This window comes from Podarcis raffonei, chromosome 7 (assembly GCF_027172205.1).
Source record: "Podarcis raffonei isolate rPodRaf1 chromosome 7, rPodRaf1.pri, whole genome shotgun sequence".
NCBI classification, from domain to species: domain Eukaryota; kingdom Metazoa; phylum Chordata; class Lepidosauria; order Squamata; family Lacertidae; genus Podarcis; species Podarcis raffonei.
The window spans coordinates 41,353,551-41,371,710 of NC_070608.1; the positions used below are offsets into that span (position 1 = coordinate 41,353,551).

Below are 18,160 nucleotides of genomic sequence, written 5' to 3' on the forward strand. Positions count from 1 at the left end.
AAAACAGAGTCTTCTTGAATTACTTTTAAAAATTATTTTTTTTAATGAAGAAATAATTCCATTCCAAAATATAGACACACAATTAAATAGTTTAATCACTTCAAAATATAACATGTCCCCAGTAGGTTTGAACACACGCACGCACACACAAAACAATACTTAACAACAATACAAAAAAACCCCATACAATAATAGTTCTGTTTACAATAGCAATGAACAATGTAAAATTTGTAGTGTGAGTCTGTCTGGACTGGTGTGAAATAACAGTAGTTAAAAACATCAGACAGTAGCCTCAAGATGTAACTCTTCATACATTTTTGGTTCACAAGTAAGATGCCCTCTCTTCTCAGGACACAGCAGCGTGCTCGTTGTTCAAGGCTCCTTTCACTGAATTGAACCAACCTAACTGTTGCAACCTGAGGTTGCAGTATTTACAATAAATATCTACAGCAATTCCAAGAAACTAATAAAGATGGGAGAAGATGATTAAAGTAAAGGCAGACATCTGTGCTAAATAATGATGCAACATTTTGTCTCATGCATATAAGAAAATACATATTATCACAACAAAGGCCACACACCTTTTAATGCAGTTTTTAGTTAACATTACTACTTACAGAGAATCTATTCTCCATCTTTTCTTTCAACATTCAAGAATCATATTCCTCTTCACATTCTCATTCCTCTCTCTTCACTACCTTTCCACTGACAATCCACAACAGGAGTTTTTGGCTGCGGTAACTGGCCAGATTTTTTTTTATAACAGGCCAGTTCAACCCTTTCTGTAACTTTAATGTTCACAATCCAAACCAAGTTAAACAAATAGATGAGGACTGAGTGGGCTAAAACATAGACCCATTTGGGACAAAACTTTCATCTGACCACTTTCCTACATGGGCATGTGTGTCGGTTTTGTGGGAGGTGATGCCTTCCAGTGTCACCCTCTAGGCATATCTGTCCCACCAGACACCCACACCTGTGCATAATGTTTAAATGGGGCACCCGCACATAAAATCCAACTCATGGAGGCCTGAAGAGCACAAATAAAATCCAGGAATTGAAAATGTGGTCTGGTCACAGAATAACATCTGTGGAACTTTATCACATGTACATCTTTATTTAAAGATGCATTATAATGACTGATGGCCTTGGAGGTTGGTTGGATGGTAGCATTGGATAGATGGTGGCACTCCTGCTCCCTCCGCAACACATGCTGCAGAGAAACTGGGGGAAGTACTGTCCTTGCTGGGCCACTACCAGCTCAAGCGCTGGGTAATATTGTAAAACGAGGTTTTTCTTTGTGGAGAGGCAAATTAAAAAGTGCTTAATCTTAGAGTTCTGGAGCATAGCAGGCCACCTAGAGCACTGCTTGGGGGTTATGTGCTGAAACCAGGCTGAGAGAATGAAGACGGCAATAGTGCTACATAAACCTTGAAATGTAAGACTCATGCATGGATCTTACATGCAATATAGGTGTGCAAATAAAATGTTTTAAAGCAACGTGGTTATTACTCCCAACTGCAATTATGCGACTGGATTTGGGTCATTCAGACAGAGCTGTGTTCTGGTCCAGTTTGTCTCTCTTCAGGAAACACCTGACTGGAATCCTGAGCGACGTGTCAGCAAGATTTCTTAACACTGTAGTGGTTTTATCTGCTGAGTGCTAGGCACTAGTAGAGTTCTGGTTCCTGAGAGAAGGGTACAGGAGAGGTAAGTGATCACAGGTTATGCATAACCTGTGATGTATCTACCTGTTGGCAGATATGAACAGGAGTAAGGATTATTTATTGCAAATGTTGGGTTAGGGAGTGTCTCTATGTAAACATATTTTATATTCTGCAGTTGTCTGACTCGTGTGATTTGACTACATAGAGACAATGCTGAAACATACACAAGGAGGAAGGTGGCCAGTGGTAGCAATGATTTCACGCATCTGTGAAAAGTACTAGTAACTATTTTTAACCCAAGTAAGTTTGTCCAATCCTTATTTCCAGTAGAATCAGAAGAGGGATTAAACTTCTAATTTGGACAAACTCTGTAGTAGCTCTTTGGGAGAAGCTTTATAATGGTTAATGATAGGACATTTTCTACGATGTTTCCATGAAACACGGGATTTATAAAACTGACCCTTTTCCAAACTGACACCCACTATTAGAATTGCTGTGCCATGTATTCAAAACCTTAGTGGAACCCTAGAAATTTCCAGCTTACTTAATGTTTTATTCCTAGCTAAAATATCATTGGTGTGAGTTGCTACTGGCTAACTCAATGCATACCAATGGCTGGGAAATCTCATTGCAACTCCCCCCCCCCTTTTATAATCCAGATGGATGCAAAGGTCAATGGTCTCTCTCCTCCCTGTTATATAGCTGAAATAGGATGTTAAGTGTTACTCAAAGAGACACCTTTGTAACTACATATAGTTAGTAGGAGGACTGTACTCCCCTCTGTGTTTTTCATAGATATACTTAGTATCCCCATTCAGTCCTGAAAGAAAGTCTCATTCCACATTTCCAAGAATGCATGCAGAACATCTGGTGGCTGGCTAAGGCAATGCACATTCAGAAATAAAATAAAATAGTTGCAAGCGCACTTTTAAAGCCTGTACATTTAAAGCTGAAGGCCTCAACAAACAGGATGTGAAGGATGGAGAAATGTGAAAGAACACATGCTTACTAAAGTTCTAAAACAGCTATTAAACAATACTATGAAAGATTATACGTTAACGTGAGTTAGTTTAGGGATTTTATGGCACCTGTGGTTTATAAACAGCTTTAGCAACGAGTATTTCAAAACATAGTTCACAGTTTTAAGAAGATCTGTGCTGATTTTAAAAACTAGATTCTATATCATTTGAATGTTGCCTTTTGTATATGATATCTATTTGAAAAGAAAATATTTACACTAACTTCTATGGCTGATTTGTTAGATTACTTTGAAAGAAAACATTCCTAAGTTATGTAGTAGCCCTAAATCATAGAGATACTTCTTAGTGCATTTTGTACAAGTCTTTTTTCGTTTCTTTTTTCTTTTTTGCAGAAAGACTGTAAAACAAATTGCAATCTAAGTCTGCAATCCTGCAGCTGGACATGTGCATTGAAGTCCCACAGATACTGGCGGGATTCAGCACATACAGCTGGCTGGAGGATTGCAGCCATAGTCTAGCGTCTGGGCTATAAATATGTACACTCAGGAGTATATTCATTCAGTGTTAAATGCATCATTTGTAGCTTTTAAAATTTCCTCTGTGGAAAAACAAATGTACAGTGTAGGAAAGTGTTCTAAAATCTCAAACTATTCAGAAATCAAACTCCTAATATAAACAGTATATTAATATTGTCATTGTAAACTGAAGAGGTTCAACATTATGTGCAAAGGGCTTAAGTGTTTTGTTAGTACTGCCATTAACTGTAATAATGGCATTTTGTTTCAGCCTGTGTTCTTCACCAGTAATGAGCCATGTTACATAGAATGTAGCTGATATAAGTTAGCTTTAAATAAAAAGTCTTTTTTTTCTCTTCAAAACAAACACCTACAAACTACAACTGGTAGAACAAAAATACTGTGCTACAGTCTTCAAAACTAGTTGGTTATCTTATGTCAGAGGGGCTGCATGTGTTGTTGTTCTGCTTCTTCTGTGAAGCTGGCAGCCAGGCTCTCTCTGTCATCCGTCTGAGTGCAGCTCTCCTCCTCCTCCTCCTCCTCCTCCTTTCTTCTGTCACTTTCATTGTCCATTTGACTGCAGCTTTCCTGTCAATATATATAATATACTGTCAAGCTTGCATAATGCATATTGGCAGTGCAGGGGGAGGGGAAGACGTATTAAAAATACACAGCCCTTCTCTGATCCATGACATACATGGAGTTCCTGCACGCACGCACACACGTGCGCGCACACACACACACACCTACACACACATAAAATTTAAGGACAGTATCCTGCTTTTCAAAGGCAGCCCCACATACAATGCATTGCAGTAGATAAATAGGTTGTGCATGGGTAAATGTAGCCTGGCTCTCTCTGTTCAGAGACTTTGAAGAGACTTAAATTTGACAAATTTTCTACAGACTGGACCATGCAACTGAATTTTGGACTCGTGAAATTAATTTTAAGCTTCCTGAAACAGAGAAAAGTGTGTATTTGTTTTACATTATAAGCCACAAAGTGATGCTCAGCAAACCTTTTAGAACAATCTTATGTTGCTATTAGAGGGTGTATTGGTACAATTCTTTTTAAAAGAATGTTAGAATTTGTCCTTCAGTATTAAAGGTGCCTGGTGTAATGCAGGATAAAGTACAGTATAAAAACACAACCTTGCAGGTTATTTTTTAAAACAAATTCTGCCATAAGCAATCACCAACTGTATCTTTGCCACCTAAAATCTTGTAACACTATTTACACGATGTTTTCAAAAGTATAGCAAGCTGTTGCTGGCATATGATAGATAACACATTTTTACAAATCATAGTAGTGGCCAGTTTGATTGAATCCAGATGGCACATTTCTAAACTGAAATCAGTTGAATCTAAATACGAACAATGGTATTGGGCCGGATTCTATATCTTGTTACTTAGGGACAGTACATCTGATATCCTGGGGTGACAGTTTTACCTTAACAATATGATACACTCCTCTTCAGGTTGGTAACTTTACCAGTACTGCTCAGCAAGTATAGGTAGTGACTTGGCACTTATAATGTACAGGTGGAGTAAAAGCATGGAGGTGTACAAGAACATATTGAGCTGTACACATTGCTCGAGTTCTGCTGCGGAAATGCTAGTTTCTATAGAAACTATCATTTCTATAATTTCTGTAATACGCATAACTACCACGTGGAAATAGTCAGTATGTGGGAGAGCCAGTGTGCTGCAATGAACAGAATGTTGGTTTAGGACTTGCAAGATCCAGCTTCAAGTTGCCACTCAGCCATTAAGCTCATTGGGTGGCCTTGCACCAGTCCCCAACTCTCAGCCTAACGTATCTCACAAGGGTCTTTTTGAAGGGAAAGGAGGGGGGGTGTACTGTGCATAACACCTTCAGCTCTTTGAAGGGCAGGTGGGCTAGAAATACAATACATTAAAAGCACCTTTGAAAGCAGCAAATTAAAACCTGCAAATTAGAGAATTATAGCTGGGGATAATTCTGAGTGATGGCTTGAATTGACTAGTTAATGCATGTAGCAACCTGCAAGGTTGCGCATGTGTTTTAGATGGTACTTAAATTTAAAAGTGCCAGCTTTCAGATGAAATCATTCCACTAGACTAGGTGTTCCTAAACTATGGTCTGTGGGTCATCTTCATTTAGATGCTGATATTAAATATCCATATTGATTTTTAATTGCATTTTAATTGCCTTTTTTCTTTCTTATATTCTATGGAATGCAAACTGTAATGCAATGCAATACAATAAAGAAAGAAAAGAAATACTAAAAATACTATTAACATTCATATAACATCTAACACAGCTGTTACAATTGCTACAACAGGAACAAAAATCATTAAGTGATCCACCAAAACCATCAACAATTTTCAAGTGGCCAAGGGGTGGGGGAGTTTGAGCACCTCTGTACAAGACTAAAGGTCAGAAACTGGCAGTGCACGGGTTCAGTCTGGTCCTTGAGGGGTGCCATAGGTTCCAAAACTGCTAGCCTCTCTCGGTTTCTTAAGGGAGAGGAAAAATATGGGAGGCAGACTCTTGGTGTGGAGAAACTGAAGTACACAAGCAAACGCAGAAACTCGTCTCACTTAAGCCCCTGCTTGCCTTGCCAGTTGCATTACAAAGTAAAAAAGCAAGAGAATAGGAAAGGGAGACCCACAGGAACATGCCAGCAATAGGAGGATCTAGCAGTAGGAGAACTAGTGCTACACACTAGTCTCTGTGCCCAATTCTAGGCAGTGGAAAGGAGAGGAAGGAAGAGAAGGATGTCTGAATTTGACAACAGTCCACTTTGGGCTTGAACAGCTCTCTCCTTCACACACAACCAGTTCATCCTGCCTGTAAAACCACCTGCTGACCAGAGATCTAGACTAACAGAATACTTACTTGAGAGGAGAGTGATACTAGTTACTCATCCTTGCAAGCTGACCTATGAATAAAAAGAGAGTGAAAACTGAAGATGTGAGCAGCCAAACCAGCGTAGCATTCTGGAGACAGCAGTGGACAAGAAAGGTGAGTGAGTGTTCAAGAGCAGTAACACTACACATTTATAAGGAAGGAGGTTTGCATGCCAGGTGATCCTGTAAGAAGGCTGCTGTTCTTCTGAATACAAAGGTCATTTACTACAAGCACCAGAGCAGAGAGGAAAGGAATACTCTCTTCTAATTCTTGTGCCTAGACCTTCTATAGTTCAGTGCCTTGTAGTATAAAAGGAATGTGATTTCTTTGACAGGCAAGATTCATGTAAGTTCAAACCAGTCAACTGTTCATTTATAAAGTAATTTTCTATGCACATATACAGTGGCGAATGTAAATTTTGGGGGCCCTGAAGCTAGAAGCAGCATTGAGGTCTAGGTAACTATTGTTATCTTTTTCAATGGGGTTGTTTCACAACAGATCATCATACCTTTACAACATCCATGCTACTGACTCTCAAACTTTGGGATTGTTGAAATATGTACAACCAAAAATTAATCAAATTGAGTCTACTAGATTTTCAAACAATGCAGACTAAAGTTTCTTCTGGAGTCCCTCTGGGATTAGGGGCCCTGAATATTAAACTTCATTGGTTTCATAGCAGATCCGCCCTTGCACATGTGCCTGGAACACTATCTTCAAGGAATCTAACTAGGCCAAGGACTCCAGCCTATGATACAATCCTTTCCTTGATTTATGTCTGGTGGCTAACAAGAGGATTTCTATGAACTATCTTATGCCAGGAGTCAGGGCAAGGATGGGTTGCTTTCACTGTAATCCCTGGGATATGGCACCAGCTGCACAGGAAGAAGCAGCGTGGTCTGTTCCTGACAATGTGCTCATAATGTGACGCTATCACAGTTTTTGTGCTATCATTCCATGGCGATTGCTTTATGCGATGCATAGTTACAGCCATGTTGGGAGCGATGTTATAATTAGTAGGTAGCAACAGAGTTGCTAGGGGAAAATAGGAAACATAAGAAGCAGCCTTACACAGAGTCAGGCCATTGGTCCATTGAGATCAATATTATCATTGTACTGACTGGAAGCAGCAGCTCTTCAGGGTTTCAGGCAGGAGTCTTTCCTAGCCTTACCTGGATATGCCAGGGACTGATCTTGGGACTGTCTGCAAGCAAACCAAGTGCTTTATCACTGGTAACTTCCCGGTGGGGGAGTGGCCATGGCGACAGTGCCTCTTTCGTACTGCTATGGCTGCATTTTTTTACAGTGCTGGGAGGGGCACAGGATTCCAGCTAGCTCCGCTTTGGCATAGTGGCAATCATTTTACAGGTTGGATCGGTCAGTTGGTTAGAACATAGTGCCAACAACGCCAAGGTTGCAGGTTTGATTCCCTTAAAGGACAGCTGCATATCCCAGCAGTGCAAGGGGTAGGCCAAGGTGGTACTCAGCGTCCCTTCCAACTCTATGATTCTATGAGATATCTTCTATGAGAAGTGATATGAAAGGAATATACATCTGCTACTTAGATGTTTTGGTAACTTGAACATATATTTACATAGACCACAGGACTGGACTACCTGTCTGCTGTTCCTTTTTTCATTTGTTTGTTTGTTTGTATGTATGCATGAGGACTCTTGAGATTCACTTTTATGATAAGAGCCCCTTAATGCAGAAGGGCCACAGCCTAACTTTCTTTGAATGAAATAACATATAGAGCTGGTTTCCATATGCATATCACCACTTCGTTTCTCATTACTTCATTACTCAAAACTTGGTTGCGTTGCTCTGTTGAGCACATTCTTTGAGCTGGCGATGGATAACATGGAAGGTCAACCTTCAGAGATTAAATCAGTGATGGCTCATTTACACATGCAAATCTTCACTCTATTCTCCAGCTAATAAGTGCCAAACATGCACACGTGAGCCAAGCACCACTCTATTGCAAATCAGTAAAAACAGTTGGCAAAGCACATTGTTGACAGAGAATGCTATTAGCATTTGTGATGCATCAACTAACAGCCTGTTGAGGTTAATGTCAGCCTTGTTCAGTTCAATACCTACAGCACTTCCTGATTACTCACACATAGAAACATGAATGAATATAATACTAGTTGGAATCTGACGCCTCAGCTCTACAGAGAACACATTTGAGATCCAACCAAAACAGAATCCAGCACAGTGTCATTTGTGGATTCTAATTTTACCTAAATACTTTGCTGAGCTCTCTTTTTCTTTTTACCTGATAAGCTTCATCCTGCAGCTTTTGTTTCAAATATTCCTCCATCTTGAGCTCATGCTCTAGCTGGCGAACAGAGTCATTTTCATAGTTCTCATCATCTGCTCTAACGTAAGGGTCTCCATCTTCTGTAACCCTAAAGACAATTATTAATAAATAGCTTCCTAAAATGCTAACATTCAGAAGACTCATTGTGTTTTCTTCATGAACTCTGAAAGGCAAGTCCTGTTTTGTGTATTTCTTAAAAACTCCATATACTGTATATTCTTTCAAAACAGAGGACTTATTTGTCTACACATTCACATTTCATCTTTCAAATGGATCTGTTCATTCACAGAGAGATTCCTACTTGCAGTGCCTTTGGGGATAATTACTGTATGCTAGACCCTGACTACTGTTCTGAAATGAAAAATAAATTCCTAGACTGCACCATGTCAGCCTAAAATTTGGAGGCTGCATTTGCTTCCTCACATAATAAATAAATACTATCTGTGTGTTGTAAACTAGAAATATGATAGATTTCTACTGGCAGGGAGTCTTCTCTCTCTTGCTTTGAAGAGACAACAACATATGAGAATTACAATATGACCCTCAACACCTGCAGTCTGAAATGGTATAATCTAGGAAGGAGATAACGTAGCCATCTATGTCAGAACTGTGTTTATGATTCTGGTCTGGGTAGGAATTCATAGCCGAGAACACAGGAAGTACCCTGAGGGAAAAGATAAGCACTGCTTTCTCTAAAGCACACTTACTAGCCCAGTTAGCACATAACATTAAGCCAAACTGTGGCTAAGCATGAATGAGCAAGCGTTCAGGTACTCAGAGCTAAGATCATGGGTGCTTTATTCTTTCCACAAAATTTCTCAGCTGCATGCCACCAACTGAGTTGTCGAAAGAAACCCACTGCTTCTGCGGTACCGAAAGCAAAGTCAGAGTTTGGCTTAGCAGTATGTATTAACCCAGGCTTGCAGTTTGTCTCCCCCAAACAAACAATGAGCAGTAAACCAAGAACATGCTTGATTAAACATGCTTAGGATTCTTTTGCACAGTGTTAGTTGATTTAACAGTGCAATCCTATGTATGTTTACTTGGAGGTAAGTCCCACTTTGTCAGTAAAGCTTACTCCCTAGTAACCACACTTAGAATTGCAGATTAAACTTCTGATTAATTGAATTGAAACATGCATATTTAAAGAAATCACAAACAATTATTTAATCAGAACATCTCCTACTTTACTTTTTATTAATTTCAGCAACTGAAATACCACTTAACACCATAGTTTTTAAGCTGTGCACAATGAGATTACAAAAAAGATACAAAGATAAAATCAGTTAAAATTAAACATAAAGTAAAAAAGGCTAACTTAAGATGCCTGCTAAAGTTTTTAAAAAGTATTCACCATGTACCTGAATAGAGGATATAAGGCATAGGCATGTATTGGTATGTATTTTTCCTACATTTGTGACTCATCAGTATGTCTTTAATGCTTTGGCATAACTGATATGCAGAATTTCTCTCTGAATCTGAGACGAAGCAAAGTTCTGCAAATGTCATATTCTACATTGCAAAAGACTGTTTTGTAAATGGGAGGTAAAGCAACATTGGAAATTCTGTATATAGAAATTAGGTTTAGATTGTCTTGGTAGGGACTGACTTTCTCCCTGCAGCTAGAATGGCTTTGTCCTACTGCAAATCCACCTGCTTAAATGGTGTATGTATAAAGATCGAAACTGAGCAAAAAAATGCAGAACACTTGACACTTGATTCAGGTAGGTAGCCGTGCTGGTCTGACACAGTCGAAATAAATAAAAAACCAAAACACTTGAGGATGAGTGTAAATAAGAGATTCATTTGGGATAATTTATTAGAAGCCAAATTCCAGTCATGGCTTTTAATTAAGGTCTAACATACGTAAACAGAAGGCAGAGCAGAGGAAGGGGCCATGTATTACAGGGACCCTGCTGGGGGTGCAACCTGTTTCTGTGTCCTCTATACATACAGACTGAAGGGATAGCTCAGTTGGTAGAGCATGAGACTTTTAATCTCAGGGTCATGGGTTTGAGCAAGACTAGGGGCAAAGTGGACATGATTTCTACTCTTAAGTACCTGCTCATTCATGCTTAGCCATGGCTTGGCTCAGCATTACATGTGAACCAGGTCACAGTGCGTGCAGAATGTCAGCAGCGTGGACTGTGCAACTGCTGTTTTTGTCTACTCTGTGAACCAATAAGGGCCAGCAGTTTGTAAGGATTAGGAGTAACAAAATAAAATTTCAAGAGCAGTTTTTGTTATGTGGAATGGGAAGAGGAGGCTAATTTCTGAGCCATTTCCCCTGTTCCCTTAAAGGCATGTGACTTAGGCTATCACCTCACCAAGAAGCTAGCCTGGATACCTCAGGAATTAGAAGGGGGCCAAGGTCTACAGCCTACCACCCCACAAACATATACTGTAACAATATCCACTGGAAACGTTATTTTCCTCTAGCTGGAGGTCAGCAATTGCTAAATTCATCTCCTAGTAAAGGGCTCTGCCCTGAAAACAAACAGTTTCTACATTTATTTGCTTTAGTGCTGAATTTCCAAGTTAAAATCACTGCAAAATTGTTTTTCTTTTGAAGGCTGTGAGATTCATAAAATGGATTTAAACACAATAGCCCTCATTGCTATTTTTGGCCTAATATTTGGTTAAGAGAGCAACTCCATATTACATGTACATACCACATTTGCTTAGCTTCAGAGATGGTTTATTGAAGACAATATGGAATATATATTATTTAATAAGGAAAGAGAGATAAAGAGCACAAGGAGTTACCCACATATCACTGCGGATGGTGCCAGAGGCAGCTGCACTGTGAAGGTATCCTGGCTTCCGGGCATGAATCTGCGCAAGGAAAGCCTTTTCAGAAGTTGGCGATGGAACAAGGTCATCAAAATGAGTCCGACCAAACTCAGAATCTACATTACTCTCTGTCTCACTTCCAACGTCTGTGGGAAGAAAGGCACCAATGGTACTATGGTTACATGAACTCTAGGAAGTTTCTCTCATGTTTCTAGCATAGACTGACTTTACACCACCATCCTAAATGGCTATATAAACACACCAGTTGCATACAGTTAGTTTGCTTACTTTACTCATGTAGTGCTGATACTCAAGCACAGAGATTATTTATTGTGTAGCAGGTGTGATTATTTAGTGCACCTTGACATCCCTTAACTACACAGGGATTAGGCCAATCCCCATGCTGATTCCCTTTAACCAATGAAGGGGTCAGCATGGGTACCACAGTGCCACAGCTCTAACAATGGGTTGCTGCCAAACCTTCTTATGCAAAACACTGCAGAGTTTGGGCTCTCTTTTGTTACCCATGTAGCGTTAAACTATGCAACTCTGCTTCAAGAGTAAAAAATTGATTTTGTGTGTGAGTGAGTGGGAGAGGGAAAGAAACTCTTAGCGTTGCACTCTAGTTACCTTGGATGGGGGCGACTGTCTTCAACAGAATTTGCCACACCTTTCTCCTTACATATTAAAAACATCTTCTACATAACATACTGTACATCTCTTTTTGTAGTCTATAAACATTATGGTTTTTTAAAAAGAGTGTTGAATGGTTAAATATTAATTCTGCTTTTAAATAATCAGACCTGAGTTCAGTTCTTTCACCAGAGAAGACATAGTGTTGGTGATTGAATCTGCTGCTACCAGCAAGTCATTCCTTAAATTTCTTCTTGAACCTGGGAAGACAAGCAAAGCTTTATGTTCAGAGGTCTCCTTACCCCCTGTAAGCTTAACAACCTAGTGAGTGTAATTAAACTGCAGTGCAGTAAATGAAAAACACATTTTAGATCTATATTCATGTAGCTTTTATGTGGACGTGGTTTCCCCTTTTCTTCACCACACAGCAACCACTGCTCAGTGTTTCATCTAATGCTGGTGCCACCAATCTAGAATAAAATATAGACCAGGATCCAAAGGAATGGGATATCCAGTCTGCTTTCCATGTCACAATCAACTTCTGGAAACTCAGAGGACATTCCAAAGCAAGGTTTGCTATGGTGTTGTGATCAGCCAACAAAAACAAAACCTCAGAGAGTTCATGGTACCTGCCCAATCCCTCAAAAACCCAGCTTCACTAAACTCATGTTGGCCTCTGGTCTTAAACTGGTAGAACCTGGGTAGGGGATGTCTTGCCCCACAAATATTGTTGAGCTCAAGCTCCCATCATCTCCTGCCAGCATGGCCAACCGTCAGGGATAATGCAGTCCCAACATCATCTGAAGGGACACAGGTTCCCCATCCCTTCCGATATAACTTTCTAATGAGCTAGTTCCATACTGAACACTACAAAAATAGACAACAAAGACAAACAAATAAAAAACCAACCCCATTTTCCACTGAGTTAAAAACAGCAACCTGGCTTTTAATCCTTCCCATGCTTATTCTTTATTTTCTATAGATCTTCATTGCTTAAGAACCAAATACAAAATTCATATAGTTTGCATTTTCTAACACAGTTTCCCAGTTTCTTACCCGCTTCCTCCTCCACTGCAAACTTATACTTTCAGCAACAGTTTACTGCTCCAGCCCACATGCACTATCCACAAAGACTGAGGAGGGGGATCTTCTTCAGCCCAAAGCCTACATTCCCCTGTGGGCAATCTTCCAAAGACTGCATGCTGGACTGGTGATCAGGGCCAGAAGCAAAAAGCAGGCTGAGCAGTGGAGGGACTTTTAACCCTTTCTTACAGCCTTTCATTGAGGTTATATTCCAGTGGAGGCTATGTTCCAGCCACACAATTCAGAATTATCCATACATACACCCTCACGTCTTCCCACCTTCTATCCAGGCAAGCAAGAGGCATTAGAACCCAAGGACAATACACATTCAGACAAGAGCACAGAGCACAGTCTATGAGAGATGCAGCCTGGGGAGGGTGTGTGGCCTGCAGAGAGTCCTGAGGTCCAAATACACAGCCCTGGAGGACTGCATTTGGTCCCTGGGCTCTGTATTTCGTCCTCGCCTCTGCACTAAAGCAATACAGGGGAACTGGTGCTCCTAACTAAAGAATCACTTTTGTTATAGGGACTTGGAGGCCAATGAAGAGGACTCGGAGGAGTCTAGCAGCTGGCATGAGAAATTATCATGCAACAATGTGGCACATTATGAAGAAGTATAATTGCTATGGCCAGAGAATACAATGCATCTTTATGTACACTTGATTAATAGAGGATGTTGTGTCTGTTGCACATAATCTGGCTTGTTTAGTTAGTTAGGCCAAATCTTTTCCTCATGCTTTTCATTATGGTGAAACAATACTAACTTTTTACAATTGTTTTATGCCATTAGGAATCCTCTCACTGATACCACTTGTTTTAAACACAAGCTTTTAATTAGCTTAAATTGGGGTGCCTTCCAGATGTTGTTGGAGTACAGCTCTCGTCAACCCCAACCATTGGCCATGCTTCCGGGGCTGATCTGGACGCATCAGTTGGCTATGCCCACCTTAAATGATAAAAAACTCATTTGTAGATGACATGGCATATGTGCGATAAGGGAAGAAGTCATTGAGTTGGAGGGCATTTTCCCCACCTGACTATTCCTAAGCACAACCACTTTGTACCAAAGGATGCTCTGCACAACTTACCTTGCGCAAAGGCTTCCTGCACATCTCCTCCCACGCCTGTCAGAGAGTCCTGAGGTGTGTGGGCTGGAGTCGAGCAGGCAGACGCAGATCTGATGGGCATAGGAATAGGCCGGCTGATAGTGTGGCTGGGAGAAGAGCGTGGGGAGCCTGCCCCTTGGGTCTGGAATAAAAAGGTTTGCTAAGTGGGTTAAGCACGACTTACAGCAGAGAGCGCCCCAGCGCTGCCATCACCAATTATATTCCTACTGTGCAAACAGTCAGAAAATGCCATGTCATGCTGAATACTGGGATCATCCTGATGGAAAGCGAGCACATCAGTCTCTTTGTTAGTTAATGGGGTCAGGCGTGCATACTAGTAAAACAGCAGAAATGCAAAAGTGTAGTGAAGTAAGACGGGAGAAATGGCCAAAAGGATCTGATAAGTTCCAGGGTTCAAATGGACATTAAAAAAAAAACCATATATGGAACTTCCACCCCCATGGAAAATATAACAATGTTATATTTTATATTTTACATGTTAACAATGTGCATAGTAATACAATACAGTCTTCTATTTTGCATTATTATTATTATTATTATTATTATTATTATTATTATTATTACTGTTACTGTTACTGTTATATTCTGCTTAATGCCAAAATAGGCTTCTATGTGTTTTACAAAGTACATAAGAAAAGTTACACAGATGCAGAGGTCTTTGCATTAAGAAGACTGGAAGTCCTGGATAGAATTGTTAACTTTTCATACAGAAAAGAACTGTGTTCAAAAATTAGACGTAGGAAGTCCCTTCTAAAACAAATACTAGAAGTGTGGGGTCCTGAAATGGACCCAGTACTCCATGTCATCCTCATGCCCAGTGCTTCTCTGCCCTGGCTGTCTTTCAATGGCTTCTGCTTCTGGTGGTGCAAGGTGGGGAAGGAAATTGCTAAGCGTGATGATGTCAGGTCACACTTTCTGCTTTAATTAAAGCTTGTTAGGAGATGATGCAAGTTATCATTGGCTGTATGTTTAAGGCAATGCACAGTTTGGCTCTAAAACACAGCACAAATAGCTATTGTTAGGAAACAAAACCAAACAGCAAACCCCAGCATGAGTGCATGCAAGCCTTTTATGTGAGCCTAAGGAGGGTATCTTAATCCTGGACAAAGTGTTTTACCATCAGTCAAAAGAAAGACATGTAGTTGGTCAGTGAAAGTGAGCAGAACACGTCACAGAATACACAAAGATCTTATACTCATCGATTCTCTACCAGCTAATCCTGTTTTTCTCATCCCACGTAGGGAGCAGCAGCAGGTGGTTTACTGAGCCCCACCTGGTTGCCATACAGAGTTGATGAGCAGCATTCAGCTTGGTGGGTTACAGGTTTTGCAGACCTGCTTTAGAGTTACAAACTCTATGCAAGGAATGGGAATGGACTGCAGAGATAGGAGTCTATACATGGAACTAATGAGCGGTATTCAACTAAGTTTTTCTCAGGGTAGACCCATTGAAGTTTAACATGTCTAGGTTAGGGCCTTTCATTTCAATGGGTCTACTTTGAGCAAAACCTAATTGACTTTGTTTACTTTTTAGAAGTAGAGTACAGTTGCTAATAGGCTCATAGTGGTAACTGGACAGCGAAAGAGGTGTGGTCCATTCTTCCAAGTTCTTTCCACAGCAACACCCCATTTTCAAGTCACCATTTTGCTCCTGATGTGGCAAAAATGTTTGGGAATCCTGGGAATTTGTAGGGAAACTGTCGCTGGGCTGAAGTGACATCTAAACTACTTCTGCCAGGCCTGGGGGCACTCCAAGCTTAGCTCACTTACTGTTTGAGGGCTGCCAACTCCTGAGAAGAACAGTCCTGGTGTTTGGGTGGGTGGGGCCCTCAGGGCCAGGGAGAGGGGCTCAAATATTTTAGAGGGTAGAGTCCAGTGGACTCTGATATACTGGGGTAGAGCCTAGTGCAAAAAACGTCACACCAGGTGAGGTAGTGGTGTGTTTGTAGGACGAAAGGCTTTGTCCCTTGATTCTTGGCCTTGAAACTGGGAGACCTAGGCAGATAATTGTTTTCCTTTCAGGTGCTTAGAAGAAGGGCTGAATGGGGGTAGATTGGGAGCTTGCAGAGTCGTGACAGAGAGTGGATTGTTTCAATTCTGCCCTACCAAAATTCTGAACAGGATCATGGAAGCAGGAATGGTTTCCTCAGTCCACTCTAATTCAGTAAGGCAAAGGTAAAACACAACACAACACAACAAACCTCACTGTATAGAAGACCTTCAAATGCAACTGGGGCATTCAGCTGCATTTTTGCACTAGCACAAGGCAGGAGGGAACATCCTCAACCCACACCAGAAACTTCTCTTTATTTCTGTTGATCCTGCTGTAAGTTCTGTGTCCACTCTGGAATTACTATCCCCATTACAGTGGTGCCTCGCAAGACGAAATTAATTCGTTCCGCAAGTTTTTTCTTCTTGCGAGTTTTTCGTCTTGCGAAGCACGGTTTCCCATAGGAATGCATTGAAAATCAATCAATGCGTTCCTATGGAAACCGCCTGCAGACCAGGTCCGGGGACAGTCTGTCCCCCGACCTCTTCTGAAGGCTGGGGGGGGGCAAGGGCTTTTCTTCCCACCGCCAGCCTTCAGAAGGCTGTTCTGAAGGCTGGCGGTGGGAAGAAAAGCCCTTCTCCCCACCTCCCGCCCCGCAAGCTCCGGGGACAGGAGGGCTTTGCTGCCGACCGCCAGCATTTTAAAATCGCCCCAGGACAGCGGAGACTTCTCCCTGCATTTTAAAAGCCCCCGGGACAGCGGAGGTCTTCTGAAGGCAGGCGGTGGGCGAAAGTCTTTGCTCCCCCCCGCCTGCCTTCAAAAGCCGTCCGGGATAGCGGAGAAACGCGCAGCGCTTCTCCGCTATCCCGGGAAGGCAGGCAGGGGGGAGCAAAGACTTTTGCCCCCCGCTGGCCTTCAGAAGAGGTCCAGGACCTCTTCTGAAGGCCGGCGGTGGGCGAAAGTCTTTGCTCCTGAAGGCCAGCATTTTAAAAGCGGTCCGGGATAGCGGGAAAGCGCAGCGCGCTTCCCTGCTATCCTGGACCGCTTTTAAAATGCTGGCGGTGGGGAGCAAAGCCTTTCGGCCCCCGCCGGCCTTCCTGGACCTCTTCTGAAGGCCAGAGGGGGGCGAAAGGCTTTGCTCCCCACCGCCAGCATTTAAAAGAGGTCCCCGGAAGCAAGCCCATAGGGAAATTCGTCTTGCGGAACGACTCAAAAACGAAAAACTCTTTCGTCTTGCGAGTTTTTCGTTTTGCGAGGCGTTCGTCTTGCGAGGCACCACTGTACTGGAAGCCATGGTTCCAATGTGGATTTCTGTATGGAGATAGCTCCATTCTATCCCTTAACTGCCAACCCCACAGTTTACACTATTCATAGTGGCTAGAATCTTGATGCCCAGATAAACACTAGTAGAGCCTGGAGAAAAGTATGGGAGCTGCTTTGGGTTCTTAGTTCTGGAAGCATCTATTTGGCATTTCTAGGTTTTTTTAAAATTTATTTTAGTCAAGCTCACACTGCTGTTATGTCTGAAAATAGACAAATCCATTTCCTGTAACAGCAGCTATAATTTAGACAATGACAATTTTAATGAGAAATGTCATCTGTATCTTCTCATTGAGTGTACTGATAAGAAACTAGCAGTAAGATACTTAAGTTTTATCTACAATCACCCTCCCCTCAGTTCGGTAAAACTTAAAATAAATCTCTTCTGTTAGTCTTTGGTATGTAGCTCCCTCTGCTGGAACTTAGAGTGGCTCACAGGTTAGAATCATCAGGCTAGAAATCTGTACAAAATAGAAGAGCTACATTTCTGAACAGAAAAATTAGGAACATGGAAAACAGAAATGCTTAGTACACTAAGCAGAAAATATATATGATAGATTTGTATATCTTTGCCCTTTATAACAATATGCACTTATGCTGAGCTGAAACAGAGTGGGTCCCCCCCTTTACAAATCTTTTCACCCCTCATGAAAAGCTCCCACTTTGCTGGCTGAACACCCTTTTGTGAAAAAGTATTCACAAATGGATGGGGTTTGGGGAAAGTGAGGAGGAGGAAAGACAGAAGGTAGATGCTCCTTTGTTCCTCCTAGTTAAATGTTCTCGACTGGTTGTGGTACAATATGGGTGGAGATGTGCAAGTGGATGTGCAGCCTGTGA

The 18,160-nt window shown here is 41.4% G+C and overlaps 1 protein-coding gene across 27 annotated transcripts in view; it reads right to left on the bottom strand.

The window, feature by feature from the left end:
• Positions 1 to 19: 19 nt before the first annotated feature.
• DTNA (dystrobrevin alpha) overlaps positions 20 to 18,160 on the bottom strand; it is a 192,650-nt gene continuing 174,509 nt past the window's right edge. For 17 of the 27 annotated variants that reach the window (XM_053396232.1, XM_053396251.1, XM_053396230.1 and 14 more), the window contains 5 exons: positions 13,976 to 14,135; positions 11,975 to 12,064; positions 11,149 to 11,317; positions 8,334 to 8,466; positions 20 to 3,750 (listed from right to left, as the gene is read on the bottom strand). In XM_053396232.1, the coding sequence (XP_053252207.1) occupies positions 3,601 to 3,750; positions 8,334 to 8,466; positions 11,149 to 11,317; positions 11,975 to 12,064; positions 13,976 to 14,135 (702 nt within the window). In that variant the 3' untranslated portion in view covers positions 20 to 3,600. Of the gene's footprint in view, positions 3,751 to 6,043; positions 6,087 to 8,333; positions 8,467 to 11,148; positions 11,318 to 11,974; positions 12,065 to 13,975; positions 14,136 to 18,160 lie in introns of those variants that run through there. The other 10 variants (XM_053396245.1, XM_053396250.1, XM_053396248.1 and 7 more) reach the window with 3 other exon arrangements.